The 27,887-nt window shown below is 36.8% G+C and overlaps 1 protein-coding gene across 7 annotated transcripts in view; it reads left to right on the forward strand.

Moving 5' to 3' along the window:
* The window catches only part of syngap1b (synaptic Ras GTPase activating protein 1b), a 137,375-nt gene that overhangs the window by 30,943 nt on the left and 78,545 nt on the right, over positions 1-27,887 (forward strand). For all 7 annotated transcript variants that reach the window (XM_028471027.1, XM_028471028.1, XM_028471033.1 and 4 more), the window contains exons 2-3: positions 4,914-5,137; positions 16,216-16,321. In XM_028471027.1, the coding sequence (XP_028326828.1) occupies positions 4,914-5,137; positions 16,216-16,321 (330 nt within the window). The remainder of the gene's footprint in view (positions 1-4,913; positions 5,138-16,215; positions 16,322-27,887) is intronic.

A 27,887-nucleotide genomic window follows, 5' to 3' on the forward strand; every position in this document is an offset into this window, starting at 1 on the left:
TAGTGTGTTTTTCTGTCATTTTCTGTATATATTTTGTGTGTTTGTCATTTATTGTACGAGTTTGATGCTTACATTTATGAAGTGGAGTATTTTATTTAACTGGACCAAAGCTGTACGACCTACCAGTAAAAAGATCAGTAGGGGTCAAAGTTTATGACGTCATCAAAAAAAAAAAAAAAAAAAATTCACTATAACTTGGCCAGAAATTGAGATGCAGTGCTCAGACTGGTACCATTGAACAACATTTCCTTTCAATGTGTGACGTTGATCTTCGCTCAAGGTCATTTTTAAGGTTAACGTCAGTTTTCTGTTTTTCCTGCATTAATATTTTCAATTTAATTCGTAAAAACAACAAACTTGTCAACAAATCCAGACACAGGTTGTCATTTTTTCCAATGTTGTTTTGTGTATTTTGTCAATTTGTTTATTTTTCTGTCATTTTGTGTGTTTTTCTGCCGACTTGTACTTTTTCCCCATCATTTTTGCGTATTTCTCTTGTCATTTTGTGTCTTTGTTTTCATTCCGTGTATTTTTGTCGTTGTGCGCATTTTCCATCAATTTGAGTACGTTTTCAAACTTGAGGCCTGCGGGCCAAATCTGGCCCAGCCCAGCACCCAGTTTGGCCTATTAGATTTTTTAATTCCAAGCAAAACATGATTTGTGAGTTTTTAATTACATTTTTCTCTGCTCAGTATTACATAATCAGTCAGTTTTAATCAAACTCTCTGCTTTTCTTCCTCGTTATCTTCTGGTGTCATTGTCAAAAAATCATTATTTTTTATAAAAACTAAAGTGTCACACACGTGGACACTGGTTCCTGGACACAGGTTGAAGCTTTTAGGGACTCACACATTTAGACCAAAATAAATCACATTAATGATGGATAATATTGATTCTTTAGTCAGTTTTTTATTAGATCATTTTTGTTTACAAATCAAATAAAAATAGAAAAAAAAATTGCTGCTAATTAGTTTTTCTTTTGTTTCTGTTTTTTAATCTCCACTGTAAACATTGTTGGAAAAGTTTGGTGCATTGCATTGTGGGATGTGGAGTCCTGTAGATGATTCTAACACATTTCTGGTGTTTTCACTGAAAGCTGTGGTAAAATGATGGAGGATGAATAATTTAGGGTTTTGTAGACAAAACTTGTTCCTTGACCATTGACCAATCGTTTGAGTATATTTTTGTTGTTTTGTTCATTTTTTGAGTCATAAAGGCCTTATGCTACGAAGCTAGATAATTATATCCTGGATTAATCTCCGTTAGCGGGCTTCAGCTAACCAAACATTCCCTGTCAGAGAGAAGCTGTCCTATGACGGTCGATCCCAACACGCTAATTCAAGCCAAGTGTTTTCAGCCTGGGTACAATAAAAGGGGTGGAGCTTGCAGTGTCTCATCATTCAATGGAGAAATTTGACAGAGCGAGTGTCTTTACAGGAGGAACAGCTTATGATCTTAAATGAATAGAATGGATTTAAATCCATGATGACAACAAAGAGCAACAGTGAATGATAAACGGATCAGTTTCCTTTACAGCACACACGTTTCTCTATTCAAGTAGACCTATTTATCACACACACACACTGGGATGAGAGCACACGTTTCACTGTAGTATGTTCCTGCTGATGCGGTCAGTGTATTATAGCATATGAATGAATTTATGAATTAATGATTTCACCCGTCCCCGCATACATAGACACAGGCTACATCAGCTGACTGTAGATCAGTCTATCAGATATAAATCTATATCTTTTAGCTCCGTAAGACGTTTGCAAGCTTCGTAGGACAGCACACACTGATTAAATCCCAGAAGTTAGTGCGATAAGAGGTCCTTTAGCGTCGTAGCATACCCCTTAGTGTTTATTTTGCAGTGTTGTGTATTTTTTAGGTCATTTTGTGTGTTTATGTTGCTGATTTGTGCAGTTACTTTGGGGGATGCACAAAAACAGACGGAGGGCCGCAAATGAGCCCCCGGACCACCTGTTGCCCTTGTGTGATCTAGAGTTTGATGAGTCGTAGTATTGATAACAGCTCTGCCTGAACAGACGTGAATGCTTTGTTGCTTCAATGAGGCGTAAAAGTTTTATTTATTAACAAAGCTCAGGGTTCTACAGAGAACCTTACATAATTTCATCATTGATCCAGTATTAGTGTCTGATAAAGCTTATCAATGATCACTGTTTAGTCTGTCTGCTCTTTGAAGCTTCTTAGTGCTGAGTCAGAGGATGTCAAGTATCAAGTCAGAGGTCACGGTCGTGATGGGAGGGCCAGCGCTGACTCAGCACATCAGGGGACGTTTCAGAGGAGAAACTAGAGTTTATCAGACCATGACATGAATGAGGATGAAGAGAGTGAAACATGATCTGTGGGAGCATTAGCTCACAGTGTTAGCTCACAACATTAGCTCACAGTGTTTGCTCACAACATTAGCTCAAAGCATTAGCCCACAGTGTTAGCTCACAGTGTTAGCTCACAACATTAGCTCAAAGCATTAGCCCACGGTGTTAGTTCACAGTGTTAGCTCACAACATTAGCTCAAACCATTAGCCCACGGTGTTAGTTCACAGTGTTAGCTCACAACATTAGCTCAAAGCATTAGCCCACGGTGTTAGTTCACAGTGTTAGCTCACAATATTAGCTCACAGTGTTAGCTCACAATATTAGCTCAAAGCAGTAGCCCACAGTGTTAGTTCACAGTGTTAGCTCACAATATTAGCTCACAGTGTTAGCTCACAATATTATCTCAAAGGAGTAGCCCACAGTGTTAGTTCACAGTGTTAGCTCACAACATTAGCTCACAGTGTTAGCTCACAACATTAGCTCACAGTGTTAGCTCACAGCATTAGCTCACAGCGCTAGCTCACAGCATTAGTTCACAGCATTAGCTCACACTGTTCGCTCGCAGCATTAGTTCACACTGTTAGCTCACAGCATTGGCTCACAGCGATAGCTCACAGCGTTAGCTCACACTGTTAGCTCACAGTGTTAGCTCACAGCATTGGCTCACAGCGATAGCTCACAGCGTTAGCTCACACTGTTAGCTCACAGCATTGGCTCACAGCGATAGCTCACAGCTTTAGCTCTTACTGTTAGCTCACAGTGTTAGCTCACACTGTTAGCTCACAGCATTGGCTCACAGCGATAGCTCACAGCGTTAGCTCACACTGTTAGCTCACAGCATTGGCTCACAGCGATAGCTCACAGCGTTAGCTCACACTGTTTGCTCACAGCGTTAGCTCACACTGTTAGCTCACAGCATTGGCTCACAGCGTTAGCTCACAGCGTTAGCTCACACTGTTAGCTCACAGCATTGGCTCACAGCGTTAGCTCACAGCGTTAGCTCACACTGTTAGCTCACAGTGTTAGCTCACACTGTTCGCTCACAGCATTGGCTCACAGCGTTAGCTCACACTGTTAGCTCACAGTATTAGCTCACACTGTGAGCTTATAGCATTGGCTCACAGCATTAGCTCACAGCGTTAGCTCACAGCTATAACACAGATTGGGGTGTAGCTTCTGTTCTGAAACGCTCGTTGCGTGTGCGGTTGATTTTTATTGTGTTTTTATGATAAAAACATCAAAACTTGGCTCACACAGAAACTGGAGCTAAAAATCTGCCTAAAGTCTCTTTACGTCCCTGAGTGATGGCGTCAAACAGCAGCGGATGTTTGGGACTTTTAACATCAAAAGTTACAAAACAGATACTTTAGTTCTCCTCCCAGCTCTACTGTAGCTCCGCCTTCAGGCTGTCCGTTAATGGTCTGTGAGTTTGAAAGAGCGCCCCCGTCACACCAAGACGCTGATGTTGGTCTTTTCCTCTGAGCTCGCCCTTTGTTTCTCTCTCTCTCTCTCTACGGCCTCTTTCTGGGTTTTCCGCCGTCCTCAGCACTTTATGGAGACCAGTGCCGTGCACCAATCACAGCACAGCTCAGAACGAGTAAACGTTGTCATTAATGTTGATACACACACACACACACACACACTGCTAAAAATAAAGATAGTAATATCTTTGAGCCGCCGGGGGCACATCACAGAGTCTCAGTGTCCACGCTGTGACCTCACATGCACCAACACACAATCCTTCACCACTGGTGCTGCTGCAAGCTGAAAGTAGAGCGAGTTGCAGGTTCTCTGTTAGTCACTAACACTTTGATTACAACTACACCAAATTTGTCATATTTTTGCTCCTTTTAATGTATTTTTGCTACATTTCTCTCATTTCTGACACTTCCACATCACATTTTAATGTCTTTTCTGCACATTTTTTCCACTTTCCAGACATGTTCTTCACTTTTCCTCCTAATGTCACATATGTTGACCCATTATTGTCACTTTAAACCTTTTTTCACCATATTTCATGATTATTTTGTGATTCTGTATATTTTATTATTTTGTGTGTTGTGAGTTATTTTGCATGTTTTTTCAGAGTGGTTTTAGTTTTCTTTTGCTGTCGTTTTGCTAATATGACTATTTTTGTTGTTGTTTTGGATATTTTCTTTGATGTATATATAGTCTTTAGTTTTTTGTGTTATGAGTCAATTTTTGTGTTTTTGGAGTCATTTTGTGTATTTTTTGTCATTTAGTATGTTTTTCAGCCATTTACTTGTAGTCATCTTGTGTGTTTTCTTGAGTACTTTTTTTTCTGTAACTTTAAATGGTTTTTAGAGTAATTTTTCCTGTTTTATTTTTGTGTTGTTATTTTGTTTTGTGTGTTTTGAGGGCTGATTTTTGTTTCATTATTTTTAAGTTTAGAGTTTGTTTTTTTTTTAAAAAGTTGGAGAAAGTGTTTCACTTTTGGAAAACTTTCACTTATTGAACCGTTCTAATGTTTACTTCCTGTGCACTTCTCTTTGACCACGCACATACAGATTTCACTGTAGACGCCTTCTGACTCCGCCCTCTCTCCTCTGCAGATGCAAGGTGTGCCGTCCCCCCATCCTACCATCATTATCATCATCATCATCGCTCCCACGTGCGCTCCTTCCACGCTCCTCCCTCCTACGACCGTCCTGTCTACGAACGCCCCGCCTACACTCGCCACTCACACATCTACGACCGCCCTGCGCCCCAGGACCGCTGGAACCCCCGTCTGCGTGTGAGCACCGGAAATCAGGCCTACATGTTGGACCAGGAAGAGGTAAAGAGGATTCTAAAAATCGCTGACATCACAACACACACACAAGCCAAAATGGAGAAAGATCAGAACATCAATACAAACCAGAAAAAAATGCATTGCCATGACAATACAAGTGGGAATGCAATAAATAGTTGTCGATGTGTTTTTCAATGAACACAAGTTTGTGTAATGTGTGCAGGCTCTGTTCACACTGAGCTAAAACAGCCCAAAGTATGAGATGAACGCTAAGCATTCCAACTAAAAGTCAGCTTTTAACAACGAGGAACATTTTAAGTTATAAACTGTGGCTGTAGCTGCAGGATTAAAGCTTTAACAGCAGTTTTTCTCAAAGTTCATGAGCAGCAGCTGTTACACTCTAACAGAGCGTATCAGATTAGATATTATCATTGTCACTAAGCTGTAGAACATTTTGATCTTTGAATGGTGTAAATTGGCAAAGTAATGGCAAGTCAAAATATGGTCTGAATAGTAAGAAATGCTTTCCCACAATAAATCAAAATATGGAGCAGATTATGGGCGAGATAGTATATATAGAATATTACAGCAGGGACACAAAAAACAAGGGGAAGTAAGAGTTATGATAAACTGCTGTTGTTTTGTGTACGTTTGTGTCATTTGTTTGTTTTCTATCATCGTGTATATTTTCATGTGTGTGTTTTTGCAATCAACATACTCTGTTTTCTTGTTGTTTTGTTTATTTTTGTTGCGAATGTGTGTTTTTTGTGTATCTTTATTGTTGTTTTGTGTGTTTTTGGAGGCAATATGTGCCGTTTTGGGTGTCATTTTGTGTGTTTTTGGTTGTAGTTTTGAGTTTTTTTGCACTTCTCTTGTTGTTTTGTGTATTTTTCTTGTCATTTTGTGTATTTTTATTGTTGTTTGGTGTGTTTTTGTAGTCTGTGCCGTTCTCTTGTTTTGTGTATTTTTGTTGTGATTTTATGTATTTTTATTATTGTTGTTTTGTGTGTTTTTGCAGTCCAAAACAAAGCACAACAAAGGACAGCAGTCGTTGTTTTGTTTTGTGTTTTTTTAAAACGGGATGATTGTGTTTTCTCAGCGTTCCTCGGTTTTGGATAAAGGACAGATCAATGAGTGAATGAATGAGTGAATGAATGTGTTTTTGCACGTCCTAGCTCCTCCCACAGGGGTAAACATGAGCTGAAAGCTGCTTTAAAGGCAGATTAGTGGATTTATTTAATCACCAGAAAATGTTGCTCCGTGTGATTTTTGTGATTACAGAGTTTCAGTATGTTTATAAAACGTTTACATTATTCCCATGGCTTCTGTTTACTGGATTGTGTCGGATTAACGTGTGTGTGTGTGTGTGTGTGTGTGTGTGTGTGTGTGTGTGTGTGTGTGTGTGTGTGTGTGTGTGTGTGTGTGTGTAACCATAATGTTTTCTGTTCAGAGAGAAAAACATTTCCTCCGTTTTTCACTGATTTGTTTGAAACTCGGAGGGAAATGTGGTTTGTGTCGTTAAAGCAGAAGAAGATTTTATTAAAAAAGGAAGAACAGAGAGTTTTGTTTGTTTTTTAATATCGTCTCAGTCTGTTGTGAATCAGTTAAAAGAATCAGGATTTTTACATCTTTTATTCTCCACGTTTGAACTGCACCACAAATAAATGATTTGAGCGTGACAAGAAATCCATGAGAAAAAAGTCCTAATATTATGAGAGTAAAGTCTTACTGTCACTAGTAGAAAGTCATATTACTAAAATATTTCAAGTTTATTCCTGTAAAATTACAAGTTTATTAATATAATAATAATATAACTTTATTCTTGTTTTATTATTGTAATATTACATGTGTTTTCTTGTCCTATTATGACTATTCTTGAAATATTATTATATATTGTTACTATTCCAACTTTATTCTTATACTGTAATTTTTTTTCCCTTTTTTATTTTTTACTTAATTTATTCTTGTATTAGTATGATTTTTCATATGATATTATGAGTTTATTCTTGGAATATTACAACTTCATGTTGGCACTACTACAAATTGTATTCATGTTAATATTTCAAGTATTATTGTGATATTATAACAAGCTTGGTTTTTGAAATAATTCTAATTTATTCTTCTGTTATGAATTTATTCTTGTAATATTATAACTATGTTATTCTACAATTTTAACATTTTTCATATAATTTCATGCATCTTGAAATATTACAACTTTATTTTGGTACTATTACAAATGTATTAATTCTTGTAATATTGTGTGTTGATCTCAGGCCAGGAGAGGGCGCTGTTCTGATATTTTTACTGATTAACTCTTAGTTTAAGGCTTCACTGCTGCTTTTATGATAAGATAAAATAAAATAAAGTATGAAAACAAAGCACCTTTTGAATAAAACAAAAATAGAGAAAAATTTTAGTAATTTGGAAAATATATTAAAAAAAAATGCATCAAAGTTGTTTTATTTACATTTTAAAATAATAATAATAGGAACAATAATAATTGATCATTATTGAATGAATTGTTATCTCAGTGCTGTGATCTCATTAAGACGTTTGTATGGCGTTAGATTTGTGCCACAACATGACTTTAATCTTGAATCTTTTTTTAAACGCATCAGTGTGTAGTCATTCCATGTTGCTATGGCTCCTTCTGTCCTGTAGGGGGAGGTAGAGCTCTGCCACTGATGGGGGTTTACATTCTTCCTCTTTCCTCCTTCTTTTCCTCTCACATCAATGTGAGGTGATGGTGTTTCATAAAACAGTGTTTGAGTTGGTGTTACACAGGAGCAGAACCAACAGAGAGAGAGAGACTTATCTATCTATACATCTATACATCTATCTATACATCTATCTATACATCTATACATCTATCTATACATCTATCTATACATCTATACATCTATCTATACATCTATCTATACATCTATACATCTATCTATACATCTATCTATACATCTATCTATACATCTATCTATAGATCTATCTATACATCTATCTATAGATCTATCTATACATCTATCTATACTATCTGGGTTTTGATGATGTGCTTTTGTCCCGTTGATACTTTGGTGCCAGTTTAATATATAATGTGATTCTGATTTGTTACGATTCTACAATCGATTGATCCATCCATCTTCTAATTGAACATATATATATAGACATATATCCAGACATCTATGTATTTAGACATCTATCTAGATATATACGTATCTAGACACCTCTATCTAGACATTTATGTTTCTAGTCATCTATCTAGACATCTATGTATCTAGTCATCTATCTAGACATTTATGTTTCTAGTCATCTATCTAGACATCTATATATCTGGACATTTTTGTATCTAGTTATCTATCAAGACATCTACATATCTAGTCATCTATCTAGAAATGTATGTATCTAGACATCTTTGTATCTAGACATTTACGTATCTAGACATCTATCCAGACATCTATGTAATAGAGCTGGTGATGTTTGTCAGATCTGCGTTTGTGGAAACACTTGTTCTGATTTCTAACAAACCCCAGTGTGTCAGACTCACTTCACTATATCTATATTTATATACTTTTCACACCCTTCCAAGTCACTTTTTGTTTCAAAAGCGTCCAACAACTTTTCCTGGTGTCCCCTTGCTTTACACGTTGCCCTCATTCTGTCTCGTTATCAGAGCATCAGTGAGTTTATCTACAGCTTTATTTCGTTTTTTCACTAAAATGCTTTGTTGAGACGTTCAGGATAAGCAATGATCAATGGAATAAGGTTGAGTTTGGACAGAGTTATCACTTAATTCAGTGTCATGAGGACAGCGCTATAAACATGTGATTGTGCCTGACGTCATGGTAACATGATCAATATTAATATAGAATAATGACCAATCGGAGTATTAGCACAGGAACAAACGAAGGGTTAGTGTGTGTTTTTACAGTTGATTTGTGTATTTTCGTTCTTGTTTTGTGTGTTTTTGTTATTTTGTGTATTTTTGTATATTTTTTTCATTGTGTGTGTGTGTTTTTTTTTTAAATTGTTTTTGTGTCATTTTGTGGTTTTTTGGTTGTTGTTTTGTGTATTTTATATATTTTCTCAGTGTGTATTTTTATTGTCGTTTTGTTGTTTTTTGCAGTCATTATGTGCTGTTCTAAATTGTTTTGTATGTATTTTTGTCGTGATGTGTGTTTTAGGTTGTTGTTTTGTGTGTTTTGTATATTTTCCTCTAATTATTTATTTTATTTTTATTTATTTCGGACAAACAATTTAATACGATATTAACTAAAATATACAATAATGCAAAAAAAATAACCCCTAAACTCCCGTACATCCCATACAATATATCTAGTCCGAAAAGGACATTCATTCACTCCTTAATCCTCCACAATTATGTTTTTATTTTTGTTTTGTGTGTTTTGTATATTTTCCTCTAATTATGTTTTTATTGTTGTTTTGTGTGTTTTGTATATTTTCCTCTAATTATGTTTTTATTGTTGTTTTGTGTATTTTGTATATTTTCCTGTAATTATGTTTTTGTTGTTGTTTTGTGTATTTTGTATATTTTCCTCTAATTATGTTTTTATTGTTGTTTTGTGTATTTTGTATATTTTCCTGTAATTATGTTTTTGTTGTTGTTTTGTGTATTTTGTATATTTTCCTCTAATTATGTTTTTATTGTTGTTTTGTGTATTTTGTATATTTTACTCTAATTATGTTTTTATTGTTGTTTTGTGTATTTTGTATATTTTCCTCTAATTATGTTTTTATTGTTGTTTTGTGTATTTTGTATATTTTCCTCTAATTATGTTTTTATTGTTGTTTTGTGTATTTTGTATATTTTCCTCTAATTATGTTTTTGTTGTTGTTTTGTGTATTTTGTATATTTTCCTCTAATTATGTTTTTGTTGTTGTTTTGTGTGTTTTCATGGTTGTGTTCTGGTTATTTTCTGTGTTTATTTTGAAACTTAGACAAAATGAAATCGTCCCCTGAACCACCTCTACATCTTTAACCCACGGATGAAAAATAACTGTGTCCTTGAGAATCTGGCTCAGGAGGTTTATTACTGCGACATAATATTTATAGTTGTAAACATATTTTAGGCTTTTATTGTGTGATTCCTGTGCAAATCTTCAATCAGCCAATGGGAGCCCTCCTTACTGTGGGGTCTGCAGCACTGGTGAGTGACGGCGGCTGCCATCAGAGGATGGATGTGTGGGAGGTTGTGTAATGTGAGGGAGGGAGACGTGAACTAGAACCTGTTGGTGTTTCAGGAACTTCTTTTATTTAGATAACGACACAGAAATAAGGTCAGCGTGCTCTCACAAGAGTTTAAACGACTCTTTTTCATATTCCTCCTCCACCTCTAGTGTGTCTACTTGTTTCTTTTCCCATAATTCCTCTGAGACGCAGAGAAAAGGAGGGAAAACTGGGTCTAATTTGTCTCCAGGAGCAGCTGCTGCTTCTCTGTGACCTTAAAAGCAAACCTGGGCCGTTAATCATCTGCATGAAGGAGGATCCTTCCTCTCTGTGTGGGTGTGTGTGGAGATTTATTATGGGATGGATGCTGGTGGTGCACAGACCATCTGTGAGCAGCTGCCCTGTAAAACCAAGGAAAACTCACTCTGTGCTGAACGTTAGAGGAACTGTTTACCTGCTGAGTCATCATTTCACCTTAGAATTTATGCAACGAATAAGATCCATTCAACAAAACAAAAATCACTGCTCATTTTCCCCATGTTTTATAGGACACTTTTGGAGAAATTTCCTATTTTTACTGTGAAAATCTCTCGATAAGTCGCTCTGGTAGATAAGTGCTTCTCAACATTTTAAGGCCCCGACCGCCAAAATAAAGTAATAAATAAATAAAATGGCTTAAAGGTGACAAGAAATGGCATAAGAACAAACTTAATGTGTCTCAATAGTTTTTTTGATTCGCATTTCTCATTTCCAGCCACTAGATGGTGCTGCTGAGCTGAAAAATTAAACCACGAGTCAGAAGTTTTTCTTTAAATTCAAATGAAAATAGTAGCGACATTTTTTGCCGAGGATTATTGCTTCAAAGTTACGTGTGAGAGTGCAGAAAAATCACGAGTTAATACATGAAATACAATAAAAGCACTTCATAGTAATTAGTTATTTTATTTTGAAGGGAATCTCATATTAAAGTTGATTGAAAATGTATTTAACATTATTTAATCATACATTTCGCTTTAGTTTAATCTCAGATTTACTTTATTATTATTTAATTAATTATTGTTTATTTGAATTTTATGACTTGGGTCACAAACCAAACCACAACTATGACTCAAACTGAGGCTTTAGTGTTCAAACCATGACTCGGCAATATTAGAAAGGTAGACTCAGGCGAGCTGTGGCTTTCAAACCATGACTCAATAACAAAGGTAGACTGGTGATTCAAACCATGACTCGGCCAAAAATGATTTTTGTAGGCTCTGGTGTTTGAATCACGACTCGGGTGAAAATGCTCAGGTAGACCGAGGTTCAAAACCATGACTTGCAATAGTAATTGAGTAGGATATGTTGTTAAAGCCATGACTCGGCAACAATAACCAAGTAGCGACTCAGCAACGATCCCTGTGTGGGGTGTTGTGTTAAAACCATGACTTGGTAGCAGTACTCGGGTAGGCTGTGGCGTTTGAATGACGACTCGGGGCAAATGCTAGGGCAGGCTGTGAACTTTGAACCATGACTCAGCACAAATAATCAGGTAGAAGTGATTTAGTGCTTATGTAACTCTCGGTTAAAGCAGGCGTAGCTGATGTAACGCCGTGTCAGTCTTTTATTATTTTCTCCTCCAACGTGGCGATGTGTGGATGAAACTCCACCATGCGTCTCCTCTGGTCTCCATGGCAACGGCTGAGAGAAGCATCACTTTAACCTTGCTGAGAAATCACAGCCGTCGCTTCCATAACTGCAGAGATTACCTGCTCCACTCCTCCTCCGTACTCCGTTATGAAACGCACGATGTTTGGAAACAGTGGCGAGCGGCGCCGTAGGAGGAGACGTTGGCAGAGAAGAATGTAGAATAATTACCTAGAGAGGAAACGCTGCAGACATGGAGGAAAGATGAGGAACTTTACCTTCAAGCACTTCATCATCATCATCATCATCATCATCAGCCCCCACGGTTTCTTTAGATGCAGACGATGTAGTTTTATTTATTTATGGGGAACTTTATCTTTGTTTTTATTGTTATTTCATTTATTTGTGCATGATTTTCCTCTTCTCTTTATTGATTTATTATTGGCTGTTATTTGTCTATTTATTTTTGTTTGTCCTCTATTAATAACATCTGTTATTATTATTCAATTACAATATTATTTATTTATTATTAGTATTATTTTGTATTATTCTAGCTATTGTTTTGACCCCATATCTTTATTCATGTGTTTATCTTCTACAAAAATAATTAAATTGAACAAGTACATTTTATATAAATCTTTATATTGAATTATATTACAATATATTTTTCTGTATTTTTGTTGTCATTTTGCATATTTTTCTGTATTTCTCTGTGTTTTATTGTGTGTTTTTGGATCAATTTTCTTGTGATTTTGTATATTTGTGTATGTTTATTTGTAATTGTCTTGTGTGTTTTTTTGCAGTAGTTCTGTGTGTTTTTATTGTCGTTTTGTTTATTTTCCAGTATTTTTGGAGTTGTCTTGTGGTTTATTTGGAGTCATTTTGTGTATTTTCTTGTCATGTTTTATACTTTTCTGTATTTTTGTGTGTTTTTAGAGTAATTTTGTTGTCATTTTGTATATATTTGTGTGTATGTTTATTTGTAATTGTCTTGTAGGTTTTTGGCGTAGTTATGTATGTGTTCATTGTCATTTTGTATATTTTACGGGATTTTTGTAGTTGTCATGTATTTTTGGGATAATTTTGTGTATTTTTTCCATTTGTCTTACTCGTCGTCAAACTGCGGCTGAGTTTTTTTTTTTAACACGCTCCAACACATAATGAGAGGTTATTTAAAGCTGAGATTTATTACTTTTACATTGTGCTCTGACTTTAGGAGGCGTGTGTGCATATGACACTAACGTAGTCTCACTGTCTTGTTTACAGCAGTTCAGACATATTTTATAACCTAATAAAAAATCAGATGCTCTCGCAGTTCTCCTCTGAGAATATGGAGAGAAAGAGATGAAATCCAATTTTAAAGAACAAGAAAACAAAGGCAACTCTAAAACACAGTGAGATGAAAATAATCCAATCCAGTGATATTTATAGTTCAGTAGTTACTACACAAAACACCAAATAATTACAGCAAAGAGTCACAAACTCTGGGTTTTTTCCAAAGGTGTGTGTGTTCAAAACATGCACTAACTGCACAAAAAACACCTCTTCATCTACCACTAGAAATATGTTCAGAGGTGGGCAACTTGTGGCCCGGGGGCCACAAAGTGAACGCATAGGACTACGGAAAGAGAAAAAATAACAATGGAGCAAAAAATACAAAATGAAAACCAGAAGACGATGACAAAAATACATGAAAAATACTCAAAACAACAAAAATACACAAATATTACTCTAAAAACATAGAAGAAAACCACAAAATAACAGAAAAACTACAAAACAAAACAGAACGACTCCACAAAAACATACAAATTACCAAAGATTACGCAAAAGGACAACAATAAATACACTAAATTACAGTACTCAGTAAACACACAAAAATAGAGCAAATAATACAAAATGTAAACAAAAATCTCCCCCCAAAAAAACCCCAGAAGACCACAAAAAAACATAAAAGATATTCAGAACAACAAAATACACCAATATTACTCAAACATACAAGAAGAATTACATATAGAATAAGGGAAATGGAAAAAATTACACAAAACAACAAAATTATTCAGAAAACACCCAAAAAAAATCACAAAATTCCAACAACTATGGAGCAAAATATACAAAATGAAAACAATAATCTTCAAAATAAATCAGAAGATGAAATAACGAAAATACACAAATATTACTAAGAAAATACATAAGAAAACCATAAAAATACAGAAAAATGACTTACAAACTACACAAAAATTCTTAAAATATTCCGACTTTATCGTATTAATATCATAAAATTACGACTATTCTTGAAATATTACGACTTTAATCTAATAAAATTCCGATTTTATTCTCATTAAATTCCGACTTTATTCCTATTAAATTATGACTTTATTCACAAAATATTACAATTTAATTTAATAAAATTGACTTTTCTCAAAATATTATGACTTTCATCTCGTAGTGCTCACATTCAGATACATTTTCCCAGGTTTTTTAGTCACTACGTGTGTTTTTGTTGTTGTTGTTGTTGTTGTTGTTGTTCTATGTTTCCTGTGATTTCACGTGTCTTGTCACTGAGCTCCGCCCTCACTAATGTTCGTTCTCTCTTACGTTTATGAATTCAGGGACTGTGCAGTGATCTGTGGTTTGTTTTATCTATAAATACTGATATTTTAGCCTTTGTTCTCCATGAAAAATATGAAGCGATTCCTTTAGATGTCAACATCATGAAACTTGTGTGTGTGTGTGTGTGTGTGTGTGTGTGTGTGTGTGTGTGTGTGTGTGTGTGTGTGTGTGTGTGTGTGTGTGTGTGCGCACGCCTGTGTGTGTTTTGTTGATGAAGAAAATATTCATTTTGATGAATCCGAGCAGAGAATAAATCTCCAGTTTGTCTTCATCTATTTTTAATGAATCTTTAATGAACGAGCTTTGTTTTGGAGCAGCAGTTTATTTAACGACACTGAAAAATACAAAACTAAATATTGAAATAACTACAAAATCCATTAAAAACTAAAAAAAAAAAGTGTCAGAGAGGAATGGGAAAACCAAGACAATTCACCAGCAAACAATCCTTAAATAGTGACAGAATGCAATCATGGAGATGAGGAACACCTGCGTTGAGAAGAGAGGAAAAATCCACATCCTCTCTCTACACTTTCGCACGCACGAGATAGGGGGCACCAAACACAAGATGAGGCTTGAATAAACAAAGGAAGGAAAGAAGTGTGGATGGAAGGAAATACAAAAGAAAGTAAGAAAGGTCGGAGGAAAGGATTGAAGGAAAGAAGGAAGGACACAAGAAAGAAAAAGGATAAAAGAAAAGAAGGATAGACGAAAGTAAGCGAAAGGCCAGACTCCTCCTTAATTTGACTCCTCCTTAATTTCTATCATTTTAACACGGACTGCAGAAAATAAATGATCAGGTGACACGTTTCGATTTGCGTGAGAAAGATGCTCTTACTTAGCCTCTGTAGCACCAGGGAGCGCTAGAGAGACTCAAATCTGTGGAAAAACTATATTAATCACTAAATATTAAACTTAATTAAACACAATGTAATGATAATAATAATACAAATATTATTCATAAGAATTAGAAGAAGAAGAATCTGAAACAATCTGTAAAGCATTCACACAATAATCTTGAACGTTAGCGAGCGGCTAATCAATAAAAACCTTCTGTGTTCAACGAGTTAACATTTAAAATGAGGAACCAGTTGATTGTGAGCACCACGAGAGCCAATTTATCATAAGAAATATTACACAGTGTGTGTCTCAGAATAAACTGAGTGAACTCAACGGCTGGAGTTGTGTTTCTCTGCTTTTTCTGCCACTGGGGGGCGCTGTGACACGTTACACATAGACGAACCAATAACAGGGATTTGTTCATCGATTCTTACCAGTGGGGGCAAAAAAAAGAAAAAAAGAATTAAATATAATGACCGTTCCGAGATTCACGCCAACCACAATGTGTGTAACATATACAATGATGCAAAAAGTGATTAGTAACATAATGGTTAATGTTGACGACAAAAATTTGCGTCGACGTGTTTTTTAATATTGTAAATTCATGATCAAATCTTTCTGCCTCTTGTTTGATGCAGTACCATAACATGAACTGATGGGTGCAGTGTTGCTTCACTTTTTACATTGAGAAGAAAAATTGTGCAACAGAAGAAAAACCAACCTAAAGTCTTAGACGTTTGGAACCATTTCACTGAAAACTTCGACTATAACAAATACATTACAGAATGTCACTGTGTTTTATGGGACTTCAAATATTTGTATATTATGTACATTATATTAAGAATTGTATTCTTTCGTTCTCCCTGTGCAGGTTCATCCTTTGCTGATGCGCGAAAGGCGCTCAGAGTCACACAGGAACAAACTGCTGCGTCGCACAGTCAGCGTTCCTGTGGAGGGACGCCCTCATCCAGAGATGGGTGAGTCAGGACTCCTCCCCCTCTTCCTCCTCCCTCTGTGTGTGTGTGTGAACGTTGAAATGGTCAGCTGTGATCAGTGTGAATGGGATTCGTTCATGGGAGTCTTTCACCTGGAGGTGGATGAAAGGATGGAAACAGCATTTTGGTGACTTCCTGTAGCTCCATGCTGGTGGTGACCTCAGGTCAGGACGGAGGGGGTGATGACCCACACATGAAGATCAGAAGGAAACCAGAGATATCAACTGATGATTAAAGACAAACACAACAACACACGATCCAATAATTAATCATCTCCAACTCATAATGAACCTGATAACAAACCACCGTCCCCTCACCCTTTGACTCAATTACTTAGCTAGTGCTGCTACGTGCTAAGCTAACCTTAACATATTACAAAAACAAATGAAAAAACAAAAATCACACCAAAAACACACAAAAAGAAAAACTCAAACAAAAAAGAATTCCTAAAACACATAAAATCACTACAAAACACACAAAATTACAAAAAAAACATCACAACCGATAACAAACATCCAAAAAAATGCCAAAAAACACACAAAATGAGAACAAAATACACAAAATGACTCCATACATAGACAAAACAGCAACATAATTAAAAAAAGATTCAAAAAACATATAAAACCAGAACAGAAATACACAAAATGACTCTAAAGGCAAACAAAACGTCAACATAATTACACACAATGACTTTTACAGTGAAACTAAAGCTAAAAATGCTCTATTTTGTGGGTTTTTTGTGCTGCCATCTTGGTCAGGTCACTCTTATTTACCTTGTTCAATAAAGGATATTGATTGATTTGATTTTCTCAGGGTTGTCACAGCTGTATGGTCTAACTTGGTCAGGACAAATGTTTCCTCCAGTTGTCTGATCTCTGGGCGTTCAAGCCAAGTCACGTCTGTTTGACACAGTAACGCTGACACAGCAGTGTGTGTGTGTGTGTGTGTGTGTGTATCCACATAGATGCGGCACAGCAGGAATTAGTAAAAATGAGTCGTTACCAGCGAACAGAGGCTGTCACACAGTCCCAGTCCACAGGGAGACGTTGGCCTAGTTGGGAAAAGATTCCCAGAGTTGGCGCTGACTCGTCACTGAAAACACGTCTTAATTTAGAGGCTCAAGTTTCTGGGGAATCCATCGGACTCCAATTCTGTAACTTTGAACTATAGCAGTGTATAAGATTAGCCACACCAGGGGAAATTCAGGTTGTTACCACATCAAAAACATTAAAAAAAACTGAAGAAAAGAGCATATCAAATTATAGATGTCGCACAGCAAATGTCGGGGTCAGTTGTTGACACAAATATTTGAAGTTACACTTGGAGATGTTGGTTATTTGTTTTTAACAATTATCTATTGGCTCCATTAATTAAATTACATGTTTACATTGACTTCAGTTGTTAGCATGAGCATGAAATTCAAAATTATATTAATTTATTTATTTTTTAATCACATTCTGATCATTTCCAAACATCCTCAACAATGACTCCAATATTTTATCGTTATTTTTAATGAACATTGAAGTTGGTAGAATGTTTGATTTGTTGCTGCTGTGCTTTGTGGGTGTTAATTTTAGTTTTAATAAAAAAAACTGGATGAAAAACTAAAGCACAGTTGTGTGAAAATGATGTTGTTAATTAAACATGTAGCAGCTAACACCTCAATGCTAACATGTAGCAGCTAACACCTCAATGCTAACATGTAGCAGCTAGCACCTCAATGCTAACATGTAGCAGCTAACAACTCAATGCTAACACGTAGCAGCTAACACCTCAATGCTAACATGTAGCAGCTAGCACCTCAATGCTAACATGTAGCAGCTAACACCTTAATGCTAACATGTAGCAGCTAACACCTCAATGCTAACATGTAGCAGCTAACACCTCAATGCTAACATGTAGCAGCTAGCGCCTCAATGCTAACATGTATCAGCTAGTGCCTCAATGCTAACGTGTAGCTGCTAGCACCTCAATGCTAACATGTAGCAGCTATCACCTCAATGCTAATACGTAACAGCTAGCCCCTCAATGCTAATGTGTAGCTGCTAGCACCTCAATGCTAACATGTAGCAGCTATCACCTCAATGCTAACATGTAACAGCTAGCACCTCAATGCTAATGTGTAGCTGCTAGCACCTCGATGATAACATGTAGCAGCTATCACCTCAATGCTACCATGTAGCAACTAGCACCTCAATGCTAACATGTAGCAGCTATCACCTCTATGCTACCATGTAGCAGCTATCACCTCTATGCTAACATGTAGCAGCTATCACCTCTATGCTAACATGTAGCAGCTATCACCTCTATGCTAACATGTAGCAGCTATCACCTATATGCTAACATGTAGCAGCTATCGCCTCTATGCTAACATGTAGCAGCTATCACCTCTATGCTAACATGTAGCAGCTATCCCCTCAATGCTAACATGTAGCAGCTAGCAGGGACAATGGTGGAGCAGACAGTGTCTCCAATCCACACTGACACTCAGACAGGGTTCAGAACCAATAATAAATCCATGAGTGACAAATGAACAAAGTCAGTGATAAATGATTGTAGTGACAGTCGACCACTCTGTGGTAGAGGATGTGGGCGGGGCTAGAAGGGCTGCTACAGATAGCATCGTCTGACCAAACTTAACTGTTATGTAGAAAAACTATTTCAAACGAAATTCATCATCTTCAACAGTTGTTTTGTTTATTTCATAATATCCACAGATATTATAAATATTTTACACTGTTCAGTTTATATTTCTCTGGAATGTTCTGGACTAAGTGATGTTTTTATTTTAATACAAAAACACATTTTGGTCATTGTATGACATTTCAACAAATGTCCCACGCTCTATTATTTTGTAACTATTCAATAGTCATACTGTACTTTTTGAGATTTGAACAATTTAGTGAGGCGGGGTATGTGTCCTTATTTTTCTTTAATTTTTAACTTCCAATATGTCAGGAACTCCAGCACAGTTAAATTTAAGTAAGTGCTTTGTGAACAATGCAATCATAATATTCTTTATTCATATTACACATGATGTCAGCACTCAGTGATGGAAATAATAAACACTGTTATAGTTGTTTAAGCTCATGTATTGTTTTCATATTACAAAATACATAAACTGGAAAAACGTTGCTTCTCGTGTCAAATATTGTTAATGAATGAATTACTAAGTCTATAATGAATTAGATTTTTTTTTTTGAGGCAAACAGTTGATATAAATGACTCCAAAAACATTTTTGATACAAAGTTTTAAAGTGCTGTCATGTGATTGGTTAGTGTCAGAGACCGCAGCTCATTACGCCCCTTTCCTCTCATTAAAGGATAATAAAGACTTAAATTTGGTTTGATAATTACAGCACAGCTTGAAGATGTTATACAAACGTGTGGTTTATTTAACATTTGTAGTTATTTTCCCTTTTCCTTTGTTTCCCTGCAAAGCACCACTAATCCAAACATAGATAGAAGTCAATTAGCTTCTGCTCCAATCTGGATCAGGTGAAATTGATGGTTTCACTCCAAACTCCTGAGAATTAAAGGATGAAAACGTCGAAAACGTGATTTATAAAAAGTCACACCAAGGGTATTTTCAGCAAGATGTTGTAAAAATGTAATAATAGATGTTATCGTAAAGGTCTCGTGGGATAATGAGAAAGAAAGGGAATGTTTGAGCTCATTTTCACAGGATGAATAACTCATAATTTCCTTTTTATCGTTATGAAATTGAAGGCAAACAAAGTCAAAGTGTGAGTGTGTGATTAGGGGAGGAGATTGTGTGTGTGTGTGTGTGTGTGTGTGTGTGTGTGTGTGTGTGTGTGTGTGTGTGTGTGTGTGTGTGTGTGTGTGTGTGTGTGTGTGTGCGTGTGTGTGTGTGTGTGTGTGTGTGTGTGTGTGTGTGTGTGTGTGTGATTAGGGGATGAGATAGTCGACCATTAATGAGTTGGGCCTTCAAACTCAGGGAAGTCCTTTAGTGTGTGTGTGTGTGTTTGTGTGTGTGTGCGTGCGTGAGACCTTCACACACTGAACAGCAGCAGAGGACATTGTACATAGTTTAAAATAGATCACATTACAGGGAGCTGAGACATATGCTGAGTAGTTTACTGAAGACCCAAACATGTTCCAGACCCAAACACACACTGACTTTGTGACTATTTAGAGGAGCTGACATGTCCACCAGATAGGATGTATAGCAGATCTATTTCTATATTCTGAGAGAGTGGGTGGAGCTTATTACTATACCATATTTATCTTTCTATTCCTGAGCGTAAATCAACACCTTCACTAAATTGTCCATATCTCAAAAAGTGTTGATCAGATCAAACTAAAAATCTACAGTGTTAATATTGAATTAATCACAGAGCAATTGGTAAAAAAATTAGTTTTTTTTTAGGCTGAAGTGCGCGGACCATTTGTTGAAATGACATGGAATGACCCATAGGATTACTGTAACTGTATTTGTCATTTGAAACATTGTAATCGTAGGAGTTATTATTTGCTTTGTCCTATAGTATATTAATGCAGCACTAATGACATCTCATAGAGACAATGTCCAGTGTTGGGAGTAACTAGTTATTTTTGTAATACAGTAACTCAGTAGTGTAGCTCATTACAAAAGTGAAAAGTGGTCAAGTATTACGAGTTACAAATAAAGTAACTCGTAATATTTGACCAATTTAATTTAATTTAATTCAAGGGCATATTTGCTTGGTTTTCTCACTGTTTACAATTATTTGAAACAAAACTTAGACCAATGTTTTTCTAACACTATCAGTGTGATATAATTAGTGTTCTAGACCAAAAGTAACTCAAAGTAGTGTGACTCAGTTACATATTAACAAACAGTAATATTGTAATACAAATATATTACATTTTTATCCCAGTAACTAGTAATATATATATTTATATATATATATATATATATTACAAGTTTTTTGGAGCCAAAATGTCAAGGTCAAGGATGCGTCAAGTGTCAAAAACCAACATTTTCCATATCTCTACGAATATTTATCGTACAAATTTGAAGCTCATCTTAAGTGGAGTATTTTATTTCATTGGACCAAAGCTGTACGACCGACCAGTAAAAAGATGACCTCACAAAAAAATTGAGATACAGTGCTCAGTCTGGTACCATTGAACAACAACTTTCGCACAAGGTAATTTTTAAGGTCAAGGTCAGTCTTCTGTTTTTCCTTCATTATATAACTTGTCAACAAATCCAGATACAGGTTGAGTATTCGCCAACGAATACAGGTCTTGCCTAAAATTCATATTATTTTTGTTTTATTTTACTTTAGTTTCGACTCTTTTTGACTTCGTATCAAGTTTAGATTCTTTCCGCTTCATAAACATCCTCCTTTTGTGAGGACCCATTATATTTAGCCATCTTTGTCGTTTTTTTTATTTTCGAGGAAGAGTTTGACGCAAGTTTAAGCAACAAAAACATTTGACATTTGAGGTCTTTATGACTCTTTATGAGAGAAAAACAGAGCGTTTCTCAGGAAGGTTAAGCAGAAGTTTTAATAAACCCTCCGCTCCCCGTCTGTCAAACACAAAGCACAAAACTATTCACATTCAAACGCACATCTAAAGACAGCAAGATGATTCAGCACTTTTCCCTGAATGCTGACTCAGGGTTTTTCCCAGTAACTGTAAAACTCTTCTCAGGATTGTTTGGTCGGATCATGAAACACTGAATGTGCTAATTATTCCACTTTTTACATTATAAAGGAACATTCAGGGAAATATCAAGATGTCCTTTTAGTCAGTTTGCCTGAATCCAATTATTAGGAGAGATTGTATTAAATACACCATCACAGCTCTCTGTTGACCTTAAAATCCACTGCAGAGAAGTGGAAACGCTGGTGATGGAGGGATGGAGGATGGCGGGATGGGAGGAGCTCCATAAGGGATTTAAAGGTCAAGTGTCCTGGGTCACGATGGATCGTACTCGGCAGGTAGAGATTAAAACCAAATAAATATGTTTTAATTCATAAATACAGGAAGGAAACAGGTTTAGAATAAATTAAGAGGAAATAATAAACAGAAGGTTTGACAGAATGAGTTTTGAGGAAGATTAAGAAAGAAAGAAGAGTGGAAGAAGAGCAAAGGGAAGATGGGGAGGGAGGAAAGAAATAAATAAAGAAGGAGAAGAATGGGAGATGGAGGGAGGAAGGAAGGAAGGAAGAGAGAGTGAGAGAGGAAAGCAGTAAAGAAGGAAGGAAGAAGGGGGGAAAGATGAGAAAAGAGAAGGAAGGGAGAGGGGAAAGAAGAAAATAAGGAAAAGAAGAAGACGGAGGCAGAGTGCAGGGAGGGGAAGATGAGGAAAGGGAAGTAAGGGAGACAGAACAGGAAGGAAAGGAGCAAATAAGGAAGGAGAAGGGGAGATGGAAGAAGGAAGGAAGGAAAGAGAGGAGGAAGGAAGAGAGAGTGAAAACCGCGAAGACAGAGGGAAGAAAGGGACAAATTCAGTGAGGAAATGAAGGATGGAGAGGAAAGAGGGAATGAGAGAGGGGGGAGAGAGATGGAGGAAGAGTGGAGGAGAGGAAAGAAAAGACAGGGAGGAAATAAGGAAGGAGGAGAATGAGAGATGGAGGAAGGAGAAGAGAGCAGCACAGATGGAGAAGAAGGAGGGGAAGATGAGGAAAAGGAAGGAAAGAAGGGAGAGAGGAAATGAAGGTAGTGAATGAGAGGAAAGAATGGTCACCATTTGAAGTGATACGCTGCTAGCCTGGCGATTAACCACACCCACTTCCTTACTTTTTGTAAGAAAGTGGGTGTGGTAATGCAGCCGTTTCTGCCCACTCCCTCAGTTTGAAAAAAGCCAAACAGAGCCGTACAGAAAGAACGTCATATCACCTGCGCCAAACAGTGTCAAAACAAACATGGCGCCCTCCACGGAGAAGACGTTCAGAGCTGCTGTTCTGTTTATAAAGATCTGGATATATCGCTAAAACCACAACAAGAAGAAGCTTTAGAAATGTAAAGATGCGTTTACACCGAACGCGACTGAAGCGACTCTGGCGACTACATTGCATTCAAAATCAATGTAAATGATGCAACGACAAGCGACCTCCCTTCACGCAACGCAACTTGCACGATTCCAGCGACTAGGTTGCGAAAAGCGACTTCAAGTGACAACTCTGATGACTGTCACATGTCTGTAGAGCCGAGGCTGCACTGAGAAGGCTGTACCTTAAACGCCCAACCGCTGGTTACCCTGTGCATGTTTGACCCGCCCCCTTGGCCGCCCTAGAACTCAAATGCGTGGTCAGCGCTTCCAGACTAACCACCTGTATTAAACATTAAATAATTCAAGGAGATTAGGACAGATTCCAGCCTAATACACCTCGCCTCTGTTTGGTTTTCCTCTCTGTCTTCACACGTGGAAACATCAAATGTTCCTCCATCAGCTGAAGAATGTTTTATTCTGTCCTCTCTCTCCTTCCTTCCTTACTTCCTTCACCTGAACAGAGCACCTGCTCCTGAAAGGAATCAAAACACCTTCTGGTTCCTTCATAGAATCATCATCCTCTCATTGATCAGGGACTCCGTCACTGATTTCAACCAAAAGCCTCCAGATGCTTTTCCTCTGTGGAAAAATAATGAGGACAGATGCTAGCTATGATTCCATATGGATCTATAGATGCAAACATTAGCTAAAGATGGATCTATAGATGCTAATGTTAGCTAACAACGTTTCCACGCAGCAGATAATCAAACGTTTGTTGAGGACCCGTCTGAAATCATCATCATTAGCGTTTCTCTTTCAAATGAAGTGAAGCTGAGGATGTCACCTGTTCCTGTGGGTTTAAGTCTTCTCATCATCATCATCATCATCATCATCATCCCATGGCTGCGTGTGTGTGTGTGCGTGTGTGTGACAGCAGCTAAAAACCCTAGAGAGCGCAGAGACTGAGTCCAGCTGTCACTCATGCCCATCCTTGGCTTTTTAATGTTCATGTGAAAAGAAAAGCAGCTGACCGTTAAATCACAGGAGAGTATCATCACACACACACACACACACACACACACACACACACACACGTTATGCAATCCTCTCATTTACATCCTGCTCTGTGTGCACTGCCATGTTGTATCAAAGCTGTCAGATGAGGTGGTTCTGGTGTTTTACTAGAGCTGCACATGAATCCACTTCAAACATGAAGTGAAAGTGGTGCCCGATGACCACCACCTACAGCCCCCGAGAACAAATACACAAAATAACAACATGAACACACAAAAAGACTCCAAAGAAACACAACATAGCAACAGAAACACATCAAATTACTTCAAAACACAAAATGACTCAATACATAAAAATACTCCATCAGAAAATAACATTTTTCCAAAAATTACATAAAAAAACCCACCAAAAACACACAATATTGTGCCAAAGCGCAAAAAAAAGACTCCACAAACCCACAAAATGATTTTTAGAAAATGCATGAAATAGCAACAAAAACACACAAAATGACTCCAATAAATAAAAAACTCCAAAAGCAAATAAAATTATTCTAATATCACATAAAATAAGTCAGAAAACACATAATGATACCAACAACACACAATATTGTTCCAAAAACACATAAACACACACAATGACTCCAAAAACACATCAAATGATACCAAAAACATTTTCAAATATTCTTCCAAAATCCAACAAAAACACACAAAATGACCCCATTAACACAGAGAATGACTCAAATACATTAAAAACTCCAAAAACAAATAAAATTATTCTAAAATAACAACGAAAAACACATAAAAAAGACCAAGAACACACAATAATATAGTTTTGTGCTGTAGCTCTTGTTGTCTGGTAGTTGTGAGCCGTGGGTTTGATCTTTGCATTGATTTCTACAGATTTAGTTTTAACGAGTTCAGGAAAGTTGGCTCAGAGCCAGCGGAGGGAAAGCAACGTGAACGACTTTCCATGAACTCACCTGAGGCTGCGTTCAGGGAAACTCTGGTGTTTTTACTCGTTCTAAAGTGGCTGACGTAGACATTTTAAAGTCCTAAAGTATGAAAACAACCTCCACCTGGTAATTGTGCACAATTATTGTTTCATTCCAAACGTATTCTCACGTTTCTGCTTCAAACTGATTTTCTCACGCCATCGTTACATCTTTTCAACGTCCTTACCTGAACATATTGAACATATTGAAACAGATCAAACTCCATCGTCTTCCTCTGATATGCAGCACATCTGCCCACATCTGTTCAGTCACTCAGTGAGACCACACTGAGCGTGTGAAACACTGACATTCACACATTCACACGTAGCTATAGCTGCTAGCACCGCATTAATACTCTGAGCCACTTCACCACTCCCTGATTCTTTGACTTAAAGACATTTTTTAAAGTAATATTTCAGTATTTTAGTTTGACTAAATCTTGGTTTTAGTTCCCTTAAATCACAAGTGTCAAACTCATGGCCCGGGGGCCAAATCCGGCCCTTTGGAGCATCCAATTCGGCCCGCAGGAGAAGTAAAAATGACAGAGAAAATATGAATCATTGTGTAAAACCAGGAATGTCCAGAAGCATAGGCGGCGGGTAGAATCACCTACTATCCTCTTTCTAATCATAAACATGTTCATAAATGATTTCTTACCCCTTTAGTACCGAAAAAATATCTGTAGTATGTCGTGAATATCTGTATAAGTCAGGTTTTTCTATTAGCTCTGTCTGCTAGCGCATAGCATCTCTTTTTTATTGCACAGAATAGCTGCATCCCAACCAAACACCAGCGCCCTCTGCTGGTCCAAACTAATATCTGGCGGCTGCAACTGAAGGAAAAAAATCATTCTCTCAAAATATTTCCCCAATAATATAATAAATTTTAACATTCACAACATTACTGCATTCAACTAAATTAAATAAACATTTTTTTTAAGAAAGACTCAACAAAGAAAAGAGTTGCTGAATAACTCACAGACCAAATTTGAAAAAAGCTGATTGTTGAAGGAGTTTTCAATTCTTCTCTATGGAATTGAATATGTTTTTTTTTTTTTTAAACATTCATGATCAATATCATCATGAATTAAAAGTCCTGCGTCCAGGGTATTGGGTTACGAAAATCACAAATGTAAGGGTAAGATATACTATGAATATGAATGTCCTTGTGTTAGATACATTATGAATATTATGTGCATTGATACAACTAAAAATATCACCAAAACCAACACAAAAATGATGTAAATCATGTTCCAGTGCTAGACAGCATTCTACAGAGGACTACTAACAGACCACGCACCCATACTACTGCTATACTATAAGTTGGTACATTTTCAACTGGAAAGAGGTGATGTCATCATTACCATGGATACAAGATTTCAACTTGTAAATGCATCATGCAAACAAAAACTAGGTGAGAATATACATCATGCTCAGAAAAGTGCTACAAAATAGAAGAAAAGCCACAGTTACACTAATATAATGCACCAAAAGCCACCATATAGCATCAGTTTTGCTAAATTTTCCTAGGAGGGGCATGCCCCCCAACCCCCCTAAGTGTTGCGCATCATCAGCGCGCAGCAGCAGCAACTCGCCGCAAGTTTTAACCTTCTCCTTTTTTTCTCTCTGTGTAAAGCTCAACAATAATTGCAGGTGCTCACAGTTTTACATTTTACATTACGCAAGTGCAGTCATTTTTATTTGCTGAAAAAAATTGATTGGCAAAACCTGTAGAAAGTTTAAAGTTACGTTTCTGATATTTAGGAAGTGTTTTTTGTTGTTGTTTTTACTTCATTCTTACGTGATTTCTCATGTTTCTCTGATTGACTTGACATCATGTTGCAGTGCAACAGAATCGTTCCCAGCAACTTTAAATTAAACAAGTAGAAGGTTGTGAAATACGTCTGCGTTTTAAATCTTAGTAAATCTTACTTAATTCTATCTACTTTTTTATCTCCATGTGTCATCTTGGTTTTTAGATTGTAGGTTTTTTAATATATATATACAATATATATATATACTGTATATACTGTATATGTTCAAACTGTGAACATATATTTATAGTTGTACTTTTTAAATATTAGTTATGTTTGTTAATGTAATTCTATTAATAGGCTTTGGCTTGTCTTAACACACAAAGTCCTTTTATAAATGGTTTGAGGTCAGGTTATCAGGACTTGTCTTATTACCTGTTTCACTGTGAGTGTGTTGACCTTTGAACCCTGCTCACGTCATCCTGGAGCTCACAGCGTGATGTTCAAACCTCTGACATCCTGGAACACTTTGTGAATACGCTGTTACCATGCGTACAGTGAACGCTGCAGCATCTCCGTATAATAGAGGAGGGATGGAACAAAACAAGTCGGAGGAGGAACAACCTTGACAGAGCGGAACATCCGTCTCGATAAAGGAAAGCACGGAAATAGAAAAGAGTTAGAAACACACACACACACACACACACACACACACACACACACACACACACACACACACACACACAAGGGCAAACTGGTCAGAGTGACGTAGCTTCGGGTTTGCTGTGAAGACTTTGTGTCAATGAAACTCACCACTTTAAATTCTCTAGGGATCCTCCAC

The sequence above is a fragment of the Gouania willdenowi genome, chromosome 16 (assembly GCF_900634775.1).
Source record: "Gouania willdenowi chromosome 16, fGouWil2.1, whole genome shotgun sequence".
Taxonomy (NCBI): domain Eukaryota; kingdom Metazoa; phylum Chordata; class Actinopteri; order Blenniiformes; family Gobiesocidae; genus Gouania; species Gouania willdenowi.